Source organism: Pleurodeles waltl, chromosome 9 (assembly GCF_031143425.1).
Source record: "Pleurodeles waltl isolate 20211129_DDA chromosome 9, aPleWal1.hap1.20221129, whole genome shotgun sequence".
In the NCBI taxonomy this organism is placed as follows: Eukaryota; Metazoa; Chordata; class Amphibia; order Caudata; family Salamandridae; genus Pleurodeles; species Pleurodeles waltl.
The window spans coordinates 370711905-370737006 of record NC_090448.1 but is presented as its reverse complement, the minus strand read 5'-3'; the positions used below and the strand labels follow the sequence as shown (position 1 = coordinate 370737006).

Below are 25102 nucleotides of genomic sequence, written 5' to 3'. Positions count from 1 at the left end.
CCAAGGATAGGGGAGATACCCAGCTCAGATAACCCCTGCTCCCCCCTTAGTAGCTTGGCATAAGCAGTCAAGCTTATCTCAGAAGCAATGTGTAAGGCATTTGCACATTACACACAGTAATACAGTGAAAACCCTACAAAAGAACACCACACCAGTTTTAGAAAAATAACTAATATTTATCTATGTAAAACAAGACCAAATACGACCTGTGGGCACCGCACACACACAAGTGGGTCAGAGACTGCATTGTGTGAGGGCAGGCACAGCAATTTCAGGTGTAAGTGACCACTCCTCCCTCCACTCTAGCCCAGATGGCCCATCAGGATATGTAGGCTGCACCCCAGCTCCCTTTGTGTCACTGTCTAGAGGGGATTCACCACAGCCCGACTGTCAGTCTGACCCAAATGTGGAATACACAAGCAAGCAAAGGCACAGAATGGTTTAAGCAAGAAAATGCCCACTTTCTAAAAGTGGCATTTCTAAACTAACAATCTAAAAACCAACTTCACTAAAATATATATTTTTAAATTGTGAGTTCAGAGACCCCAAACTCCAGATTTCTATCTACTCTCAAAAGGAAACTGCACTTTAAGGATATTTAAAAGCAGCCCCAATTTTAACCTACGGGAGAGATAGGACTTGCAACAGTGAAAACCGAATTTGGCAGTATTTCACTGTTAGGACATGTAAAACACATCAGTACATGTCCCAGCTTTAAAATACATTGCACCCTGCCCATGTGGCTACCTTGGGCCTACCTTAGGGGTGCCTTACATGTATCAAAAGGGAAGGTTTGGGCCTGCCAAGTGGGTACACTTGCCAGGTCGAATTGGCAGTTTAAAACTGCACACACACTGCAGTGGCAGGTCTGAGACATGTTCACAGGGCTACTTATGTGGATGGCACAATCAGTGCTGCGGCCCACTAGTAGCATTTGATTTACAGGCCCTGGGCACCTCTGGTGCACTTTACTAGGGACTAGTAAATCAAATATGCCAATCATGGATAAACCAATCAACAGCAGGGGCGGCTCCTCCATAAGGGCTGAGGAGTGTTGTCCACCTGCCAGCAGCAGAGGCTGCAAAACCTTTCCCCAAAAACTATAATAAACTATGTTTTGGAGGAAAAGTGGCAGGGCCACGGGGGTGACGTGGACTGAGGGGGAGTGCAAAGCACTCCTCATCACTGCGCATGTATGTTTGGCCGACCGTCTCGGGCCAGCCCAACACACATGCGCAAAAGTTTCTCTCCAGCCCAGCAACACAGTTGCCGGGCTGGAGAGAGCCTGCACAGGCTCCCAGTCTGCTTGGGATCACCCAGGCTGTGGTGTGAGCAAGGATTGGAACCAGGGCAGGCTGGGAGCCTGTGTAGGAGTGAGACGGAAGAGCAGAGAAGCGGTGTGGCGCGTCATGAGAGCAGAGGTATGTGTTTTTTAAATAATTTTTTTTAATGGTGTTTTGTCGAATCCCCCAGCACGCCGCCCGCCTCCTCGGTGATCTGCGAAGTGCGACTGGTCAACAGTACAAGTTATATAGGAAGCACCTGCACTCTAGCACTGATTAGCAGTGGTAAAGTGCGCAGAGACAATAAACTAGCAAAATCTGAGTCCAGTATACCATTACAACAGGAGGTCAGAAGGCAAAAAGACAGGGGAAACACGCCAAAAGCTGCCAGGCCTAACACTTACATATCTACATAGCTAAATATGAAATTAAAGACAGCATACAATGAGTTTGTGACAGGTGTATATAATTCAGTGCACAAACATAAATTATAATTGGGACATAAATGAAAATAAAAGTGAAGTGAAGGGGTCAGTCATGGTGAACAAAATCTTTGGAGTGGATGCCACACCATTGGAAGTCCACAGTCCAAAGAACTCCTCCCATTGGAAATGGAAAGTAGCTCAGGATCAGTCAACAGAGTGAATATGTGGCACGTTTTGTCAGTGGTGGGTGTCAAGCCATCCACACCTCCTGGATTCTTTGCTGGTAGTCCAACTTTGCAGGGTGGAGTCAGCTGCTGCAGAGACAGATGTGTCTAAGGCTGGTTGTGCCTACGGCAGGGCCTTCCTCCCTGTGGGTGCCGCAGATGTACTTGGCTGTGATGTAGTTGCCACACAGGAAGGGGTAGGTGGTGGGAGGAGAGCCCTGCTCAGGGTGGTATTGATTTTCCTCAGCACCCGTGTTACTATTCTTGTCATTTTGGACATCCATTTTGCTTATCATGACCCTCTGCAGCAGCTTAATGTCCCGGCATTCGGTCAATACTTGGCTCATCACGCCTTGGGACTCCTGATAGACCCGCAAGATGTGGCTTATAGTGTTCTGGCCGACAGCAGCCCCTGTGTTCTCACTATGCTGGCCCTAAAATTCCCAACCACACGAATGTTCCCTTGGAACTGGGTGCCCTCTCCAACTGAGTCCTGGAACCTCAGTGTCAGGAGTGTCAAGTTTAACCTCAGGATACAGCACTGGGGGACACAAGATGGTGAAAAATGTGCTAGGGACACAGGTTGGGGGGAGCAATAGGGCTGGGAGGTGACATTGTGGGCACAGTTAGACTCACTGTTGCTGTCTAACCAGGTTGCCCGGATGGGCCTAGACCGTGCTCCCTGTCCACAAGTTTTGTCATCACTGAGGACTTCATCCAGGGGGGAGTGAGAGTTTGTTGGGTGGCCTTGGTGTGTCCAGTGGCAGCTCAACCTGTTGATTAAGGAAGTACATTGTTACTGGTTAAAATGTGACATCAACCTCCACACCTTTTGTGTTGCAGTAAGCAGAGTCACTGGACATTCATAAGTTGTAGGTTAGCCTTTTGTGCCATGTTACCATGGTATTGGAATATCTGACATGTCGTGCAAAGCTCGCCTAAACTAGTAGACACAAGCAGTTCATGAGATGTGTAGATCAGTTGCACTACCAACAGTGAAGCCAACATAGTGTAGAATCAACATGTACCATTGACCATTTGGAGGCCTAGTAGAGTGAGGTACAAACAAACACAGAACTTTGTTGTATCTGTATCTGCAGGCATCATTTGTGCAGTGCTGTGACAATGTGTTTTCTACCACTACCAATCTGGTGATGCAGCTTAAGGCCTTAGGAACACTTGGTGTACACACTTGGTAAGGTGTTATTCCTTTCCTCAATAGAGTAATTTTGGGGATCTTGTCAAGATGGAGCTAGATAGACAGACACATGTCTTGAGTTGAGCATGATTTGTATTTTGCTCCCTCACAGATGGGTAGACTTCAATTGCGAGTTAATACACAGGGGTAATTCAGCAAATTAACACTAGGCTGGTGATTTGAGTTACGGACACATGGCCTCCTGGGAGCTGAGACAGATCACTCCCTCTTCTACACGCACTTGACAAATTGTATCCTCCCAGGTGAGTACACTTCAATTGAGAATTAACAAACAGTTTTTTTTGGCCAGGTGAACACTGGGCTGGTGGTTGGCGTTACAGAAGCAGAACTTCCTGGCCTTAGCAGTCAGTTCACTCCCTCTACTTCCCACATGGTATCCTCCCAGGTGAGTACACTTCAACTGAGAGTTAACAAACAGGCTTCTGTGGACAAGTTACCACTGTGCTGGTGGTTGGAGTTACTGAAATAGGGCCTCCTGGGAGTTGCAGTTATGTCACTCCCTCTACTTCCTACACTTAACAAATGGTATCCTCCCACGTGAGTACACTTCAAATGACAGCTAAAAAGGGGTATTTGGCCAAATGAATACTGGCCTGGTGTTTGGAGTTACAGAAACAAGGTCATCTAGGAGTTGCAGTCAGATCACTTCCTCTACTACACACAATTGACAAAAGGTATCTTCCCAAGTAAGTACCCTTCTATTGAGAGTTATCAAACAGGGGCATTTGGCCAGGAAAACACTGGGTTGGTGTTTGAAGTTACAGAAACAGGGCCTCCTGGGAGTTGCAATTATGTCACTCCCTCTACTTCCCACACTTGACAAAAGATATCCTCCCGGGTGAGTTCACTTCAATTGAGAATTAACAAACAGGGGTATTTGATCAAGTGAACACTGGGCTGGTAGTTGGAGTTACCAACACACGTCCTCCTGGGAGTTGCAGTCAAGTCACTCCCTTTACTACACACACCAGCCAATTATTACAGATCTGTGTGAATGCTGCAATTAGGTTTGAGCATACATTTACATGTTGAGACATACCTTCAATCCTCGGATTTTTATTTTTGATATTGTAAGATTTGCAAGCACCATTTCTAGGTATGGCATGTGATCGGCCTTTGTAGCTGTGATGTTGAGTCCAACAATACACATTGTCAGCTTTAAATCTCACCTACTCTAGGTATTGAATGATAGTTAAGTACATGAACAAGACAGTGGCAAAAGCTGTGATGTAAGCATGCAGAACATTGCAGTTTTGTGACAGTTTTTGTGTTGTAACTTACCAGACTCCACTCCCCAAGGTATTCCACCCAAGCTCTGAGAATGCAGGATGGCCAAGACCTTCTCCTCCCAGGCAAAGAGTCTTAATGGAGCACTGGGAAGGCCACTGCCAGTCTTCTTGGCTTCCAGCTACTGCCTGGCGGCCAGGGAACAGACCTTTGCCCTCAGATCGTTCCACCTCTTCATAATGTCCTCCTTTGTGCACAGGGGGGTGCCTACAGCATTCACTCTGTTGACTATCCTTTGCCACAGTTGCATTTTCCTACTGAGAGGGGTATGCTGGACTTGGGCTCCAAACAACTGGCTCTACTCCTATGAATTTATCAGTGGAGGCTCCCCCGACAGCAGCAGCAGCAGCAGCTGCAAATCTTTTACAATAAAACCATAATAAACAAAGTTTATTATGGTTGTACTGTAAAAGGGGTAAGGCCATGGGGGATGACCGGGACAGAGGGGACATGCACAACACTCCCCTCACTGCGCATATTTGGTTGGCAGGCTGTCTTGGGCAGGCCAAACACACATGAGCATTAGGTTCTCTCCAACCTGGCACTTTGTTGCTGGGTTGGAGACAGCAGGCAGATACTTCCACTCTGCCTCGGACCACCCAGCCCGGGCGCTCCAGCTAATCTGAACGCTGCTTTCATGATGCCATCAGCATGAAAGATGCATTCGGATTGGTGAAGGAGCAGGCTGGGAGCCTGTGCCTTCCGAGGGGATGGAGGAGTGGCACAGCTTACATTTTTATTTTATTATTATCCCTCTCCATGCGCCACGCCACCCCGCCCCTTAACCGGTTCCCCCCGCCCCTGCGAGCCGCTATTGGATTTCATCCACCATGACTCTTAACTCATCTTCAGAAAAATGGGCATTTCGGGAACATGACGTGGTGGACAAGGACTTACTTAATGGGGAAAGTGCAATAGGGAGTGAATAGACAACAGTGTATGCCGGGTCTTAAATGGGATGGTGAAAAAAAATAACAGGGTGCCTGATCTACTGTAAAATGAGAAAATGGTGGTCAGTAGCCTTCAGAATGCAGAGGAAATGCAAAGGATTAGGGTCTGTGAAGGGTGTGTTATATAGTGTGCTTTGCAGGTGTGTCCCCTGGGGCAATGTGTGTTAGCTGTTTTGCTTTTGTATTTGTAGGAAAGTACCATCTTGCCTGGCATGTTACCCCCATTTTTCACTGTATATATGTTGTTTTAGTTGTATGTGTCACTGGGACCCTGGTATCCAGGGCCCCAGTGCTCATAAGTGTGCCTGAATGTGTTACCTGTGTAGTGACTAACTGTCTCACTGAGGCTCTGCTAATCAGAACCTCAGTGGTTATGCTCTCTCATTTCTTTCAAATTGTCACTAACAGGCTAGTGACCAATTTTACCAATTTACATTGGCTTACTGGAACACCCTTATAATTCCCTAGTATATGGTACTGAGGTACCCAGGGTATTGGGGTTCCAGGAGATCCCTATGGGCTGCAGCATTTCTTTTGCCACCCATAGGGAGCTCTGACAATTCTTACACAGGCCTGCCACTGCAGCCTGAGTGAAATAACGTCCACGTTATTTCACAGCCATTTTACACTGCACTTAAGTAACTTATAAGTCACCTATATGTCTAACCTTTACCTGGTAAAGGTTAGGTGCAAAGTTACTTAGTGTGAGGGCACCCTGGCACTAGCCAAGGTACCCCCACATTGTTCAGGGCCAATTCCCCGGACTTTGTGAGTGCGGGGACACCATTACACGCGTGCACTACATATAGGTCACTACCTATATGTAGCTTCACAATGGTAACTCCGAATATGGCCATGTAACATGTCTATGATCATGGAATTGCCCCCTCTATGCCATCCTGGCATAGTTGGTACAATCCCATGATCCCAGTGGTCTGTAGCACAGACACTGGTACTGCCAAACTGCATTTCCTGGGGTTTCACTGCAGCTGCTGCTGCTGCCAACCCCTCAGACAGGTTTCTGCCCCCCTGGGGTCAAGCCAGGCTTGTCCCAGGATGGCAGAACAAAGGACTTCCTCTGAGAGAGGGTGTTACACCCTCTCCCTTTGGAAAATGGTGTGAAGGCAGGGGAGGAGTAGCCTCCCCCAGCCTCTGGAAATGCTTTCATGGGCACAGATGTGCCCATTTCTGCATAAGCCAGTCTACACCGGTTCAGGGACCCCTTAGCCCTGCTCTGGCGCGAAACTGGACAAAGGAAAGGGGAGTGACCACTCCCCTGACCTGCACCTCCCCTGGGAGGTGTCCAGAGCTCCTCCAGTGTGCTCCAGACCTCTGCCATCTTGGAAACAGAGGTGCTGCTGGCACACTGGACTGCTCTGAGTGGCCAGTGCCACCAGGTGACGTCAGAGACTCCTTCTGATAGGCTCCTTCAGGTGTTGCTAGCCTATCCTCTCTCCTAGGTAGCCAAACCCTCTTTTCTGGCTATTTAGGGTCTCTGTCTCTGGGGAAACTTTAGATAACGAATGCAAGAGCTCATCAGAGTTCCTCTGCATCTCTCTCTTCACCTTCTGCCAAGGAATCGGCTGCTGACCGCGCTGGAAGCCTGCAAAACTGCAACATAGTAGCAAAGACGACTACTGCAACTCTGTAACGCTGATCCTGCCGCCTTCTCGACTGTTTTCCTGGTGGTGCATGCTGTGGGGGTAGTCTGCCTCCTCTCTGCACTAGAAGCTCAGAAGAAATCTCCCGTGGGTCGACGGAATCTTCCCCCTGCAACCGCAGGCACCAAAAAGCTGCATTACTGGTCCCTTGGGTCTCCTCTCAGCACGACGAGCGAGGTACCTTGAATACAGCAACTCTGTCCAAGTGACTCCCACAGTCCAGTGACTCTTCAGTCCAAGTTTGGTGGAGGTAAGTCCTTGCCTCCCCACGCCAGACTGCTTTGTTGGTAACCGCGACTTTTGCAGCTACTCCGGCCCCTGTGCACTTCCGGCGGAAATCCTTTGTGCACAGCCAAGCCTGTGTCCACGGCACTCTAACCTGCATTGCACGACTTTCTAAGTTGGTCTCCGGCGACGTGGGACTCCTTTGTGTAACTTTGGGTGAGCACTGTTTCACGCATCCTCGTAGTGCCTGTTTCTGGCACTTTTCCGGGTGCTACCTGCTGCTAAGAGGGCTTCTTGTCTTGCTCGACGTCCCCTTTACCTCCTGGTCCAATTTGCGACCTCCTGGTCCCTCCTGGGCCACAGCAGCATCCAAAAACGCTAACCACATGATTTGCAGCTAGCAAGGCTTGTTGGCGTTCTTTCGGCGGGAAAACACTTCCGCGCGACTCTCCACAGCGAGAGGGATCCGTCCACCAAAGGGGAAGTCTCTAGCCCTTTTCGTTCCTGCACAAACCTCAGCTTCTTCTGTCCAGTAGAAGCTTCTTTGCACCCACAGCTGCCATTTCCTGGGCATCTGCCCATCTCCGACTTGCTTGTGACTTTTGGACTTGGTCCCCTTGTTCCACAGGTACCCTCGACTGGAAATCCATTGTTGTTGCATTGCTGGTTTGTGTCTTTCCTGCATTATTCCTCTATCATGACTTCTTTGTCCTTGGGATAACTTTAGTGCACTTTTGCACTCACTTTTTAGGGTCTTGGGGTGGGCTATTTTTCTAACCCTCACTATTTTCTAATAGTCCCAGCGACCCTCTACAAGGTCACATAGGTTTGGGGTCCATTCGTGGTTCGCATTCCACTTTTGGAGTATATGGTTTGTGTTGCCCCTATCCCTATGTGTCCCCATTGCATCCTATTGTAACTATACATTGTTTGCACTGTTTTCTAAGACTATACTGCATATTTTTGGTATTGTGTACATATATCTTGTGTATATTTCCTATCCTCTCACTGAGGGTACACTCTGAGATACTTTGGCATATTGTCATAAAAATAAAGTACCTTTATTTTTAGTATAACTGTGTATTGTGTTTTCTTATGATATTGTGCAAGTGACACTTGTGGTACTGTAGGAGCTTCACTCGTCTCCTAGTTCAGCCTAAGCTGCTCTGCTAAGCTACCATTATCTATCAGCCTATGCTGCTAGACACCCTATACACTAATAAGGGATAACTGGGCCTGGTGCAAGGTGCAAGTACCCCTTGGCACTCACTACAAGCCAGTCCAGCCTCCTACAGTATTCGGCTAATAGGCACTTGTCTGGTACACTGCTGAGCGTGGACCATGGCTGTTGACTGGCATTGCCTTGCCGCTGCAGGGGGACTGTCACAGCGACTCTGTGATCGTAATAGGCTCTGCGGTTGGCCGTGGCGCTGACAGCACTGGAGGTTGGACCGCCCATATAGCAGATCACCGCTGGAAGTTTGCCTTTTTTGCGTGGAGGGTGGTTGTTCTGCCGGTATACATTGTAATCCGGCGTGCTAGGGATGGCCGGCACAGCAGTCTTTTTTTGGGACCGCCAACATGGTGGCTTAGTTGTCCAACTGCAAAACTCATAATCAGCCCCCTACTCTTTATTCTTTCCCTTGCCCAGTAGTGCTATGCTCTGGGCACTCTTAAGGGATATCTATTGGCTCTTTCTGTCTTCCTGCAGCTGCCTAACCAATCATCTTTGTTCAAGTCCCCTACAGTATATAGGTTTCTAAAGGGTCTTGTACACTTTTTTCTTTCTTCACCATTTATAATGCCTCAGTTTAATCTCAATCTGGTCTTAACTTTCTCAATGTGTGTTTCCTTCGAGCCTCTCCATAATTGTCCCCTCAGGATTCTGACTTTGAAAAAGCCTGCCATGATGCAATTACGTCTGCCTCCAGAGTAGGTGAGCTGCAGGCCTTATGTCTAAGCTGCCTCACCTCTCTATCTACCCTGACAAATTGATGCTTAGCACTAGGGCCTACTTTCTAATGAATGTTGTCACCCCTTTTCATATAGGCCAATAAATCACACTGCCTACTTCTTTTGCTCCTCTATATCCCTCCAAAGAAGAGGAGCGACTCCACCATCTGGATCTACAAAGAGCTTTGTCGTTCTACCTTGACAACACAAAAGAGCTCTGGGTGGACAACTAACTCTTCGTTGGGTATGTTGGTGTGAGGAAAGGTTGAGTGGTGTAGAACCAGGCCAACTTTAGGTGGGTCATGCTTTGCATTAAAATCTGCTACGCATAGGCCAACAAGCAACCTCACTCCGCCAGGGCTAAAGCTGCAACCACTGTGTCAGCACGCAGCTTTACTATCCTGGACATCTGGCAGACATTAACGTGGAAATCTCTGCACACATTTACCAAACACAACTGTCTGGAGATTTAGGTCTGTAGGGATGTGCTCTTTCCTGTTCGGTCCTGCAGGACTTCCTCATTTGAAATCGGTACACGGACCCACTTCCGGGGAGGTATTGCTTGGGTAACTATTCAAAGGTAAAGAATCTTCAGCTAGAAGTCTCTATCAGATTAACATGTTACTTACCTTCGGTAACACCTTATTTAATGGAGACAATATCTAGCTGCTTATTCGTTACTGACCCATCCATCCTCCCTGCTCTGCAAATGGATTTCTAGGGACAGGGGTGATCCCTTTCAGGGCCCTAGTTTTTCACATCAGTGGTCAGTGCACTTCATAGCTAAGCGCTTCTGGTGTGGAAAGTCATGAAAAGTAACTGATGTCAGCACACTTGGGTGGCGCCCATATAGATACTGCAAAGTCATTCAGACACGAACAATGCAGACGCCGCAAGGGGAGCCGATCAACACCAACCTAACGGCATGCAGGGGTACTGCTCACGAAAATCTTCTGGATCCAGACTGACGCCTGGGAAATATCAAAGGTAAGGAATCTGCAGCTAGCTATAGTATCTGCTAGATAAGACATTACAAAAGGTAAGTAACCTGTTCATTCTGGTGAGTTGTTGCTTGTAAAAGTGTGTTCATCTCATTCCAAAAGTTGAGAAAAATTGAGTTTTAATGAATGATATAGGCAATAGAAAATAAACAGTGTTGAAAGTTTCAACATTTTAGGCAAGCATGATCATAGGCTTCTTATGCTAAAGAGAGTTGGACTATCTACGTATGTGTTATAGTCACATTCTACCAAGAACTCTACATTTTCTTCTGTGATCTCAACGATTCTCTGAGTGAGATTTGCATCTCTTGTTCCTCCCTTATTCTTGTGACTTGTACGGTTTCCCTTCAAGATCTCCCCAGCTGTACCTTCTGGTTCAGCGGATAAGGGCACATGCCTCACCCTGTTAAATAGGATTTCCTGTTAGCGAATCTAGGGCCATATTTATTAAAAATTTTGCATCACCCTTGCTCCACGCAAGGGTGACACAAAACTGAGATGAGATTTACCAAGCCTCACAAGGCCACTTAAGTGGTCCTGCAGGGCTTGATAAATCTGGAGTAACAAAAAACAGTGCAAGCCACTGCCTTCTGTTACTCTGCCCTAGGAAGGCATTCCATGGGTGGAACGTGGTGTTCCCAGTCATCCACTCATGGAATTGTGGCGCACTTCAAGATTTACCATGAGCGGAATGGGTCAAAATGCTATGCCTTCCCAGTTGAGGCATAACAAGCAGAAATATTTTTATTTCTCGTGCTGTTAACCCATTAGGTGCGGGCGTAGGCCACTGGCCGACGCCCACATTACCTCCCTGGTGCGGGTCACGACCAGTGTCCGACACCAGGGAGGCAGTTAAAAAATCCTCAGTTGCGTCACATCATTTTCAAAACCCCAGGAGACACAGAATCTCTTCCGTGTCTCCCCCGCCCCTTTGTGACCCCAGTGTTGTTTTCCACATTGGGGCAGGAAGCAGCCCCAAACGGCCTTCCCGACGTTCAGGAAAGCCTTGTATGAAAGGGGAGACTCTCCCCTTTCACACAAGGCCTTCCAGAATGTGTTTCCTGGCCCTCGATAGCAGCGATTTCAGTTGGGGGGGTCGGCCCCCTCGGAAAACTGGTCGGCCCCCCTCCGGGGGCATATTTTTTTTACATGGAAGTAGGTGTCCCCTGGGGGGGGCGCGATCGCACTCGATTGCGCCCCCTCTGGGGCTAAATAAAAAAAAATAAAAAAAAGAAAGAAATTGACAGGGGGTCGCCCGTGAGCAGGGCGACCCTCCGTGGGGGAAATACTTTTTTTTTTGTAGTTGTGGGGTTTCCCTGGGGGCCATTTTGGCCCCCAAGGAAACCATACAACTACAAAAAAATATATAGATCTATATATATATATAGATCTATCTATGAAGATATATCTATCTATGTAGATAGATATATCTATATAGATAGATGATATATATATATATATATATATATCTATCACTTTTGTCAAAGCATGTGTGGTGGTTTCCCTGGGGGCTGCGATCGGCCCCCAGGAAAACCAGACCCACATTTAAAAGTGATCTCTCTCTCTCTCTATATATATATATATATATATATATCATATATATATATGTGTATGTGTGTATATATATATATATATATTTACCACCAGTTGTCTTGCAGTTGTAGCTTGCGTCTTCAAAGCAATGCACATACTTCAACTGACGCATTTCAACTGTAGCTTTTAGGCAGCAATAAAAAAGTCAAGTAAGTCTTGTGATTATGTTTCTGCTACAAAAGGATCAGACTTTTGTCTAGTAGCAGTTTTAGTGCCATACAAAAGGTCAGAAGGTTTATATGCCTACTGCAAAGAGCAAATCTGTATTTTATGTAAATAGCTGAGTACATTAGTAAAGTCAGCCATTACCCGCGCTATAATACAAATGAAATGTATGTGCGGGGTGTGGGGTGTGGGGCGGTTATGGAGAGATGAAGGGAGCATTTGCTGGGTGGTAATGTGGGAATCCTAATAGGAGGACATGGGAATGGGAGCACCAATAATGATTGTTGGACTGGGCGCAGAAGGTGCTAAAGACTGTGACAAATGTTATGTGACAAGGTGTTTTTTGAGTGTCTTGAAATAACGTGCTGATTGAGGGAAGAAGCGCAGGTAAGGTGGCCTCTACTGTTGCACGTATCACACACACACCAGCAATTTTGTGACTGTCTATGTAGGCTAGTGTTTTAGAGCAACAGTTTAGCCAATAGCAGAGATGGCATCTTGATGGATGACTGCTGCTGACGCCATCACTCTGGTTATAGAGGACAGCTCTAACATAGGATCAGAGACTGAGACAGCAGATAGTGAGACAGCATCTGAGGAATAGGACAATGGCGCAGACTCTGGGAGTGATTTTTCAGTCGGAGGAGTCCCATTGGATAACTCCTCTTCCAGTAAATTATGAGGGAGGTGATGAGGACAGTCCTGCTGTCCCTTGGCAAGCACAGTCTGTGCAACGGGGCAATAGCGGGTTAGCCCAACCCAGAGAGAAGGTGAATGCGGCGGCAAGCACAGAGAGAGAGTGCTCTCTTGGGAGCTCCCCAATTTAGTTCAGCCTCAAATTCCACCTGCCCAAATTGTACTGTGGAGAAATCAAAATTATCTATCACAAAACAAACTGGTTTTGTAAGGCAGGCACCTGTGTTTTTGGTCCTGGGTTTGACGTCCATATAGCGAAACATACTAAACCCAAACATTTTTGGAAACTAGACATCTGGGGGAGTCTACAGATGTGTGACTTGTGTGGATTCCCCAAAGTTTTCTTACCCAGAATACCCTGCAAAGCTGAAATGTTGAATAAAAACTCTATTTTTCTTGCACTTCTGTCACACAAACGACAGAAATATGCTGGGATCCACAAAATTCCTACCACCCAGTGATTCCTCACCTGTCCTAATAAAAACACTACCCCACTTGAGTGCCTATACCTAGTGCCTGCGCCAGGAATGGATCACCCAAGGGTCAACAGTTGCCTCATGTAAGGACCAACATTGACCATTGTGTGATCTATTCCTGTCGCGGGCACTAGGTCTACCGACACAAGTGAGGTACCATTTTGATTGGGAGACTTGGGGGAACGCTGGGTGAAAGGAAATTTGTGGCTCCTCTCAGATTCCAGAACTTTCTGTCACCGAAATCTGAAGACAAAATGTTTTTTGGCCACATTTTGAGGTTTGCAAAGGATTCTGGGTAACAGAACCTGGGGAGAGCCCCACAAGTCAGCCCATCCTGGATTCCCCTAGGTGTCTAGTTTTCTAAAATGCACAGGTTTGGTAGGATTTCCCTAGGTGCCTGCTGAGCTAGAGGCCAAAATCCATAGCTAGGCACTTTGCAAAAAACAGCTCTGTTTTCTTTAGGAAAATGTGATGTGTCGACATTGTGTTTTGTGGCATTTCCTTTTGCAGGCACTAGGCCTACCCACACAAGTGAGTTACCATTTTTATCGGGAGACTTGGGGGAACTCTGGGTGGAAAAAGTGTTTTTGTTGGCCACATTTTGAGGTTTGCAAAGGATTCTGGGTAACAGAACCTGGTGAGAGCACGACAAGTCAGCCCATCCTGGATTCCCCTAGGTATCTAGTTTAAAAATGTGCAGGTTTGGTAGGTTTCCCTAGGTGCTGGCTGAGCTAGAGGCCAAAATTTACAGCTAGGCACTTTGCAAAAAATACGTCAGATTTCAATGTAAAAATGTGATGCATCCATGTTGCCTTTCCTGTCGCGAGCATTAGGCCTACCCACGCAAGTGATGTACCGTTTTATCGGTTGACTTGGGGGAACACAGAATAGCACAACAAGTGTTATTGCCCCTTTTCTTTCTGTACATTTTTTCCTTCCAAATATAAGACAGCGTGTAAAAAAGACGTCTAATTGAGAAAGGGCCTGTAATTCACAGCTTCTCAACACCTTATCTTATGCCCGTTTTGGAAATGCAAAGGTTTTCTTGATACCTATTTTTCACTCTTTATATTTCAGCAAATGAATTGTTGTATACCCGGTATAGAATGAAAACCCTTTGCAAGGTGCAGCTCATTTATTGGCTCTGGGTACCTAGGGATCTTGATGACCCTACAAGCCCTATATATCCCTGCAACCAGAAGAGACCAGCACACGTAACAGTATATTGCTTTAAAGAATCTGACATTGCAGGAAAAAGTTACAGAATAAAACGTGGAGAAAAATGGCTGTTTTTTTCAGCTCAATTTAAATATTATTTTATTTCAGCTGTTATTTCCTGTAGGAAAACCTTGTAGGATCTACACAAATGAACCCTTGCTGAACTCAGAAATACTTAGCTTTCCGGGTTCCAGTATTGGTTTCACACCCATTCCTGTCACTAACTGGAAGGAGGCTGAAAGCACCAAAAATAGTAAAAATGAAGTATGTCCCAGTAAAATGCCGAAATTGTGTTGAAAAATGTAGTTTTCTGATTCAAGTCTGCCTGTTCCTGAAAGCTGAGAAGATGGTGATTTTAGCACTGCAAACCCTTTGTTGGTGCCATTTTCAGGGTAAAAAACACAAGCCTTCTTTGGCAGCCCTTTTTCCAATTTTTTTGAAAAAAACGAATATTTAGCTGTATTTTGGTTAATTTCTTGGTCTCCTCCAATGGAACCCACAATTTCTGGGTACCTTTAGAATCCCTAGGATGTTGAAAATAAAGGTCGCAAATTTGGCATGGATAGCTTATGTGAACAAAAAGTTATGAAGGCCTAAGCTCAAACTACCCGAAATAGCCAAAAAAGGTCTTAGCACTGGGGGGGAAAGGCCCAGCAGCTAAGATGTTAAAGAAAAAGGAGTGTTTTGTGCAGGAAGGTGCCTGTTTCTCCACAAAAACAATCCTGCTTGCAATGTAGGCACCCTTGCACCACAATCAACCTTACTATTACGAACGGAATTATTCCTGATTGAATGCTATGATTGGACTGAACTTTATTATTACAAACAGGACCATTTCTGGATGGATTCATTATGGATATCATTGTAGTGTTTGTTTTTGACTTATGTATGTTTAATGTGTATTGTTAAGTTCTTATGTCAAATGTTGTCGAAGGTGTTATAAATATTTGTTTCTTGGATTGAAAGTAAATATTTGGTTTCAATGGACTGCATCTTCTAATGTGTCTGTCTATATTCTTCAAAAGACTGTATATATCTGTTTTCTCACATATGTATAACTGTATTTGTTTCTTTTTCAAGATTGCCTTCATATGACTATATTAAGTTTATATTATGGTAGATGTAAAAATCAATTACACATAGCTTTGGAGTGCTCCACATGTTTTTCTATTTGAAAGTCTTTATACTGGCTAAGGTTTCTTTTCCAGTACACATATTCGGCAACAATATGTTCATGTGCTATGAGCACCTGCATTATATCCTAACATTATAGGAGCATGCGGCCAATCTAAGCTTTTTGTTGCCATGTTTATATTAATTTTCACCCTTGCACCATGGCTGGTTTCCTGGCCAGTGCTGCCTTAAATCCATTGTAGGCAGCTGCCTTGCACTGCCAATACCAATCAGCTAAAAGAAAGAGAAATATTGCAGGGAGTTTTTCAGAAAGAGCCTTGTTGCTAAGGGAAGAAGAGGACTCAAATTGCAAAATACAATTTTAACGAGAATGAAAAATGAGAGGGTGAAAGCTCTGAAAATTCTTACCACTGAACTGATTATTTGGATTGTATTTTGTCACTTGTTTGTCATTGTTTCACTATTTTTAAATCTTTTTGCAGATATCCTGCTCTGTAAATATAATCTAGCGCTCTATCTCTTACTGTCTCAATAGGGAAGCGGCTGTGCCCAGGGCAGGGCCTAGCGCGTATGGAGATCTTTCTCTTCCTCACCTTCCTCCTGCAGATGTTTACCTTCCGTTCAGTCGTTGACCCCGCTAGCATCGATCTTGCTGTCTTGAGGAGAGCATTTCGCATCACGGGCCTGTCCTTCCAACTCCGCGCTGTCCCGCGGCAGATCACACAGGCGTGAAAACACAAGGAAACGGAGCAGAGAGAGCAGCTATAGGAATCATGAAGATTACACTGATAAATATTAGCAGAAATCAAATGTGCATTTTATGTGTTGATGTGGTTTATAATTAAAATATGAGTTTGTGTACGTTTTACACTGCTCATTTTAAATTTGTAGAAAAATGATATTTTTTAACAATTAAAACATAGTTCTACCCAAGGAGCATTGTGATTTTTTTTCATGGCAAATGAGGCGTATGTATCTCTCACTAATTAACTCTACATTAGATGTTTGCTGCGAACTCATTCGAATCGATACCTACCTCCCTTTCTCATACACAGGGACACATTTTGTTTGACAAGTGTTGTATAGGAGGATAACAACTGAAGCCAAATGCACTCAGGGCACAACCTCTCTCCTTCTCACATTTACTACTGTGCAGGGTCAAACAACGCCCAGGAGAGGCAAGGCGAGGTTACTCTTACTCGTTGTAATGAAGGACCCTCAACAATGGGTCTTGCCTCACTAAAATGGTAGTTCTAGTTTAAGTGACTTGCAACTACGACTTTTCTGCCACATCAGTGTCTGTGAACCGATGTACTTTGGGGGCTTTGTGGTTCCCAGGTTCCAACATGAAGTCTGCAGCTGTGGACTGAGTTTCACTCACTTGGGGCTGCAAACACTCGGGCTCCTAACTGCTGCTCTTCCAGCTCCAAACTGGCAATCATCTGCTTTCCGCTTCAGATTTTCATTCCAGCTTCTTTCCCTTTCCAATCATAGCTGTATCTTCCTTGATTCCTTTCTGTTTTTCCTTATTCTTTGTGATGCCTAGTGTCTGTTGTTTGATGTTATTTTCTTTTCCTGTTATTTTACTATATAAAGTCTTCAGTCTTGTTGGAGGATGTGTCACCACATAATTCTATTCCTTCCCTTGTTTCCTTGCTTCTTCCACTTGCTGATTCAATTGCCTCGCTCCTGAAGAATCTGGATTCCTGGTTTCCTTCAATCCTTTGTAGTTTTCATCATGCAAGGAGTTTTTTTCTGCATTTGGCTGTTTCCTCATGACAAGATGGCAGCTTCTTGAGTGAACTTGCCTACAGCGTATTCCAGTGTGTGGGGAAATCGTGGCTTCTGGAAACAGTTGCCTGTACATCAGGCAGTGGAAGGTTCGGACTGGATTACTGGTAAGGGTTCATATCTGAACAGTGGCATCATTTTTCAATAACCCACTGTTTCCTGTGGAGAGTTAGGGATGAATACGGAGCATAAAAAAACAAACAAAAAAAATTGCTTTGTAGCTTTATTTACTTTCTGTTCCTGAGACTGCCTTGTTGACAACTAGGAAGATAGTTATCAAGGTCAATACTGGGTATACTAAAGTATAAGTGTGGATCAGTAGCTGGGATTCTGGTTACCACATTTGAAATTCATTAATTCAATAGGACTAAACAAGGAGGGAAAGCCGGTTGGGAGCCTAGCTCTGTTTATAATAGTAGCTCAAGATTCTAGCTTCTGTTTAATTCCCGAGCCAGCTCCATAGCGTCAATGTCATGTCTGTTCCCTCCATTTCTTCCTTTGAAGGGCCTCCCTGAGGAATAACAACATGGTATCTCCCAACAAGTGAATTGATCAATGTAGGAGCTGCTGGGTGTTTAGGGTTCAAATCTAAAATACAATAGATACAAGGACCTATATTTCAAATGCCAGGAGCTTAAAGGTAAAGCTTTTGCAAGTTTCTAAAACCTATTTTTCTTTAATGCCAATTAGAAAATAAGTTCAGTCCTAAAGGTCATTCTGCAGCAGATACATAAGTAAAGTCAAAATAATTAGTTACCATATGCTGCCTAGTGGATTTTGCTAATGTGACTTTTATAAAGATATTTATGCTGAGCTAGCAATGTACAGTATTCCTCATACTGCCACAGAGTCAACAGGGGGTAACAGGTAATTGCTATTATTTACATTTTCATTCCCCAGAAAGGAGGTGGCTTACCCAAACAGTCCAATGATGTCCGAGTACAAATGCTTTCATGTCACATCTGAATGTCAAAGAGCACTCTGATATTTTCCTCCCTTGAAGGAAGGGGCAAAGACAAAGAGGAACATTTCACTATATGGAGTAGGAGCAAATGTATAAGAACATAGGAAGGAGAGAGAAGCAATCCAAAAAGGGACCACCCTCCGCTTCCTTTTGGTATTACCATACTTTACACAAGAAAGGGGATCCAAAGAGCTAGCAAACTTTAAATGTTACAAGAGGTTAAAAATCTCTGGTCTCAAACTAAACCAATGTGTAAAGGGATCTGCACCCAGGTAAAACAGTGCAGCCCGTGCATCACATGGATATATTAGTAGGATCCTAACCCACTAGTACCACCAATGGCATGCTTCATCATTGGATCTTCAACAAGTACATTTAGTGCGATTGGGTGGGCTCAATGTAATTTGTAAGTTGGGCTCTTACTAAAACCTTAGTGGAAGTTAAAACAGACTTCAGGATGCTACATCTTGTTAATTAATAAGGTTGTTTAGCTGGGATAGAAACAGTTTAATGTAGAAATGATGCAATGACCCTAACATCTATAATTCAATGAGGTTGACATGTTTCAGCCTATCTCAGGTGCCACTCATGGGCAGCAAGCTTTCTTCAGGAACGACTACATTCGTAGAATTCTATAATATGCACCAGTTCCTAATACTGGTCTGCAAAGTGCGCTAAACAGGAAGAATGCAATCATGCACACCTCCTAGGTCCTTCCCCAATTAATGGTCTATAACTCTTACGAATTCAGGCTCCATGAGGAATTGGGGTTGGTGCAATCCCTGTAGTCACAAGATTAACCCCTCTGCCGAACTATGAATCAAGCCCTTAATTTCCTAAATATGAACAATGGAAGGAATCAAAAGGATGGTAAAGCAACTATGCCCCAGGGGAGGGGTATGTAAAGGAACAGCTACAGTACAAGATGTAACCAAATAAGAGTGAGAAGAAAGACAACCAATGATAAGCAAAGTGGGCTCTAAGCCCACTGCAGTTTTTGGCATAGTCCAGAAGAAGGCATTTGCAAACAGACAGCTAAGAGCTGTCTGTAGGCGGGACCTAAAAAATATTCTCCTTTAAACTGGTGGTCTTGCTTCATTTGCATACCAACAAATGAATTCACTACTCCCCTGTTTTGGCGCCTGTTTTTGGGACGATGTCAACACTTTGGTGCATTAACAGTTTACTGCTTTTTATTAATAAAGGCATGGCAATACAATGACAATTTTTATGGGCACGATTCACAAAGGTAAACTTACACTTTTAAGTTTACAATCATTTTCTAATCACAAAGGTATTTTCCTAGTAGTATCTTTATGACTGCGGAGTTCCCACACATAAAAAGATAGGACTGTCCCTTCATTTTATGTGCAGAGACTCCGCAGTTAGTTAGATAGTACTAGTTAAATACCTTTAGGAATAGCAAAAGCAATTGCAAACTTACACAAACATGTATGTTTACCTTTGTGAATCAGGCCCAATAACTCCTGATCCGTACATCAGATTCATTTCATTTTGACCATTAAATTGTATTCTTTTAAACTAAATTGGTATGATTACTATTGTTCTACCACATGCAGTTTTCGCTGAAAAAGTCCTTGCTGCTTGTGTGCCATGCTACCGAGGGTAAACTAGATATTCCTCAAAGAACTCAACTGCAGAGTCACAATAGGATTTCCTATTAATACAAATAAGAATAATGCATTCTTATAATGGATCGCTTTATGTCAGTTGTTTTGGTATCTGGTGATATGTGGTTGAACACTAACTGCAGAATCTCGTTGAGTTGAAATGTAGGAGCATTCTCCACTGAAAATATATACACTTGACTAGCACCACCAGGCTCTGATTCACGATAACTAAGGTCTTCACTTTCTGAGCAATTAAAATTGAGTTATCACTGAATAACCTTAATGAAGGACCAGCGTGATGTTGCTCACTACCTTTCTTGGGCAGTCATTACCAAACGCCATGCTTTCATGTTGTTGACAATAAATGTATACAGCTGAATCAATACACTGTGCTATTTGACACATGGATAGCTGCCATGTTTCCCAGGTCTATGGGAGAGGTGCTGCTCCAGTCCAGGCTTTTTGTTTGAATTTTGGGAATTGTAGCCCTGTTTTAGAAAGAATAAACAAGGCTCAAGTCCCAGTATTCAATGAAAAAATCTTGATTGGCGCAGCACATAAGGTATGCACCTGGGAAGCTTGGCACTACTGCACATGCCTCCTGAGGACCGGCAGAGCATGTACATTTGTTTTAGCATTTACACCATAGTGTAAATGGCCTTGTAAATGACTTTCCTCATGAAATGTTATTTTTCCCTGCAAACGATTGGGAATGGCAAACACAATAAATATATAAATCAACATAAGCTTCTACTGTAGTGAGAATCACTAGTATAATGGGGTATCTTGAAAGATTGTCTACCATTGCAGCAGGTGCTGATCTGAAACTAAGGGATCACATACGTCAACATCATCTTTTTCCTAAACAATGAGAGGTGGGGGAGACTTTTCAGTGCCTACAGACTGCAGAATATCTGATGATCTGTCAAAAATCACAATAAGGAAGAATGTTCTTCACCTGTTTATCAAACAACCCAAACCATGCCTTTTGCCTCATAATATTCTTCACCTGTTATCATTCCTCTGTGAATTGTGTTTTCATAATCAGCAGTTCCTGTCTCATCCTTTGTGGGTATACAATGTATGTTCATTGAGAATCATAATCATATCCGCCATGATGATTGACAGTGTATGATATATATAAAAGTATGCCTCAAGTTAATTCCCAGTGATCATAGTCTATGCAATACATCAACATGAATCCAATGAGGGAATCCAATTAATTTGGGTTAAATTGTTAGGGTGTGATCTTTTTGAGCAACAGTCATGATATCTTGTTTGGCTTACTGATGCTGAACTGCCAGTTTCAACAGTGGAGTGGATGTATGTTGTAATTAATTGACCTATGTGTTGTGCCAGTTTGTATATTAGCTTATATACTTTTCCCTCACCACTTTCCCCTTCCCATCATAAAGGAATGTTCCTCTCAACTGAAGACATCTTGAGAATCTGTTAAGAGTGATTATGGTAGAGTTTCTCTGACTAGTAAGCTGATGATGTGTTATTAAACATACTGAAGAATTACAAAGACTTTTTGGATTTATTACAACAATGTACTCTGAAGATGGGCTGTGAAAACCACAAGATGGCTGGATCGCTGTTGTCACGTGTACACTATCATAAATTTGTAGTCCTTGAGTTTTCCCCTGCATGGTTCTGGAAACTAATTCCCTGCCGTGGGTTACACTATTAGTAATGTAAAAAAGCGTCATGCAGGTTATTTATTTTGCACGCATGTGAGAGAACACCCACTTTATATTGTGTGAGAGCAAACTTAACTCACAAGCAGTGGGGCTAGAAGAGTTTCATGTGTCGTTGAAGCCCATTCTCTAATACCAAATTGCAACAGGAATGCAAACACTGACTCAAATGCAAGGAGTGCTCTTCCTCCAATACAATTTCTGCAAACTGGCTTCAGTTGTTTTTGTATTTGGGAACTTGCAATCCAGTATTTGTAATGCAAGAGGAAAACTACAAGAACACAGGTGTGAATAGGAATAAAAGTGCTTTTCACTTATAACATGAAGAAATGGGAGACAAACAGTTTAGCCAGAGGACAAATTACAGCATGAGAGTGATCTACCTGAGGAGTCTGAGTTTAGCCTTGAGTTGCACAGATCTTGCACTAATCCTAAAATGAAGGGCTATTTTCTCTGACACTCCAACAATTCTTTGCAATACACACATTATATTGTGGGGGCCACTGGTAATGTCTTTTAATTGAGGATTGCATTCAGTGAGAAGGGGGACTGAATTATTGACAAGGTAAGCCAAAGCAAAGTAGTCAGTATATTAGGCAATTCATGATAGATCATGTGTCACATTCTGTTACCTTACATCCTTAACCACATCTAGTCCGATTCCTTACTATATGAAATAAATGTAACTCCTCCAATAAACATGTAATCTTGTTAAAATAAAATAAACTCCCCCGTCCTACCATTCCTCTCTGTTTCCCTCTTTAGGTGCCACTAATATACTAGGGCCAAGAAACGGGGAAGAAGGGGCCCACCATAGCTGCCAGGTTTTCAGATTGCTTGTGTGTGACATTTCCAGGGTCTCAGCCTGTTTATGTGTGACATTCAATTGCCTATGTGTGACACTTCAAGGGCCACCTTATTATCAGCAAAACCAAGCAGTCCATGAAATGAGATAAATATCTAAAACTATCTGTTAGACCTGACTACCTTAGGGTGTTCTTCCCCCCAACTTTGTGCCTACCTCCTCCACTTTTCTGATCTTGCTTTTGCTAGCTTTAGGACTCTGTGCACTTTACCACTGCCAAACATTGCTAAGTACTTGTGCATTTTCCCCTAAACATGGTAATATTGCTAATATGTAATTTCCTCATAAGCCCCTAATAAATGGATACTATGTGTACCCAGGGCTTGTAAATTAAATGCTACTAGTGGGCCTGCAGCACTGATTGGGCCAGCCACTTAAGTAGCCCTTTAACCATGTCTCAGGCCTTCCACTGCAGAGCCTGTGTATGAAGTTTACAATGTCACCTCTATCTGGTGAAATAACCCTTTTCCCAGGCCCAAACATTTCCTTTTTATACATATAACTCCGATACCCGAGCCAACACAGGGGGCAGAGTGAAGTGCTTTTAAAAGGCAGGACATGGCTTTTTAGTTTTACATGTCCTGGTAGTGAAAAACCCGTAAAGTTGTTTTTCATTACAGCAAGGCAATCCCTCCCATAGGATATCATCAGGATTACCCTTACTGGTATTCTGACAAAATACCAGATTTTAAATATTAAGCTCCTCATAAATATTGTGATGGCGAAATATCATTGACAGAGATATCAATGTTTAGGTAAATAATATATTTTAAGAATATCTTTGTTTATATTGTTTCAATAATATAATTGTAAAAAATATTGTTTTGAACTTTCTTTGTTTTTAAGTTCATATTTTAATTGTATATGTTATATATTATTTGTATAATTGTTGTTAATATTTTTACATATAGTTTGTAATTTTCAGCTATTTATACATTTAGTTAATAGTAATTTATAGTGCTGTTGTGGGTTGTCAACTTTCCAGGGGTACACGGTGGGAAGTTAATGTAGTATAATTAATTATTAATTAATTTTTAGTTTATTAATTAATTGGTAATAAATTGTTAATTGTGTCAATATTATATCTTTTAAGTTATGTTTTAGATGTGGGTTGGGTGTGTAAGGGTATAAGGTGGGAAGTTAATTAATAATTGATTTTTTTTAAATAAATATTTAATTGATAATAAATGATGTACCTTGTGTAATTATTATCATTGTTACATTTTAGCTGTGGGCTGTCGCGTTTGTGGGGCATAGGGTGGGAAGTTATTTAACAATTAATTACCAATGGAATATTTTTTTTATTAAAATATATTTATATTTTAAATTATGTCAATTGTTTAATAATTATACTTTTTATGTTTTGTATTAGGAGTGGGTTGTTGTGCTTGTAGGGGAAAAGGGTGGGAAGTTATTTCAGTAATAATTAACAATTAATGATTCATTTATTAATACTTATGTTATTGCTTACTTAATATGTTAATTGCGTTATACTTTTAAAAAAAAATATTTCAATTGTGGGCTGCTAGGTATGTGGGGGTATAGTGAGGGTATTTAATAAATCAATAAAAAATTTCATTTAATATTAATCATTAAACAGTTTAATAATTATTATGTAAATTGTTTAACTGTTTTTATATAAATAATTTTTATGTTAAGAGTTTTATGGTTTAGGTCAATTAATAGAGTTATTAAAATATGTTATGTGGTAAGTGAACTACTTTCTCTACTGCTGCATAGAGGGTGGAGTCCAACACTTTCCCAACTATTGCACAGACTGGAGCAGGAATAATAAATGTGATCCCTCCGAAGCCCATTGCTTTCCCTACTGTTGCACAGACTGGAGTAGGAATAGAGTATTTTCCACCCCTGCGGAGTCCAACATTTTGCTTAATGCTGCACAGACTGGAGTGGAAATAGTAAATTTAACCCCTCCCAAGTCCAATGCTTTCTCTACTGTTGCACAGACTGGAGTGGGAATAGTAAATATGAGCCTTCTTGAGTCCAACGTATTAACTACGGTTGCACAGAATGGAGTGGGAATAGTAAATTTTAGCCCTCCTGAGTCCAACGTTTTAACTACGATTGAACAGACTGGAGTGAGAATAGTAAATGTTACCCCTCTTGAGTCCAATGCTTTCCCTACTGTTGATCAGATTTTAACGGGAATAGTAAATTTAACTCCTCCAAAGTCCAGCGCTTTTTCACAGACTGGAGTGGGAATAGTACATTTTATCCATTCAGAGCCCAACACTTTTCCTACTGTTGTTCACATTGGATTGGAAGTAGTATATCTATTTTCGACAGACATTACTACTCTTTAAGTATTGCTTAAATATGTGTTATTTGTTTATTTTATATTATTATCTGTATATATATATATTTTGTTTTTAAATATTTTTAGTAAATGTCTTTTTATTTCTTAATTTATTTAATATTTTGCCTTTGATTTGTTAATGATTTAATGTTTTATGTGTTTATATATATATATTTAAATATAGATGTATATATGCTTTTTATAGTAGTAAATTAAAAAAATACAAAATTGTAATATAATGTAAAATATATTTTTAATACTAGTGTTATATTGTATATGTATATATACACAACACATATATATTCATGTGTGTATGTTTATGTA

General features: G+C 42.8%; 1 protein-coding gene and 1 long non-coding RNA gene across 2 annotated transcripts in view; one reads left to right on the top strand and one right to left on the bottom strand.

The window, feature by feature from the left end:
- Positions 1–16457, top strand: part of LOC138259315 (cytochrome P450 2B19-like) — a 473070-nt gene extending 456613 nt beyond the window's left edge. The window contains exon 10 of the mRNA XM_069206945.1: positions 16046–16457. Within this exon, the coding sequence (XP_069063046.1) occupies positions 16046–16242 (197 nt within the window). The 3' untranslated portion in view covers positions 16243–16457. The remainder of the gene's footprint in view (positions 1–16045) is intronic.
- LOC138259316 (uncharacterized) overlaps positions 1–25102 on the bottom strand; it is a 183291-nt gene that overhangs the window by 97656 nt on the left and 60533 nt on the right. The gene's annotated exons all lie outside the window — the stretch shown is intronic.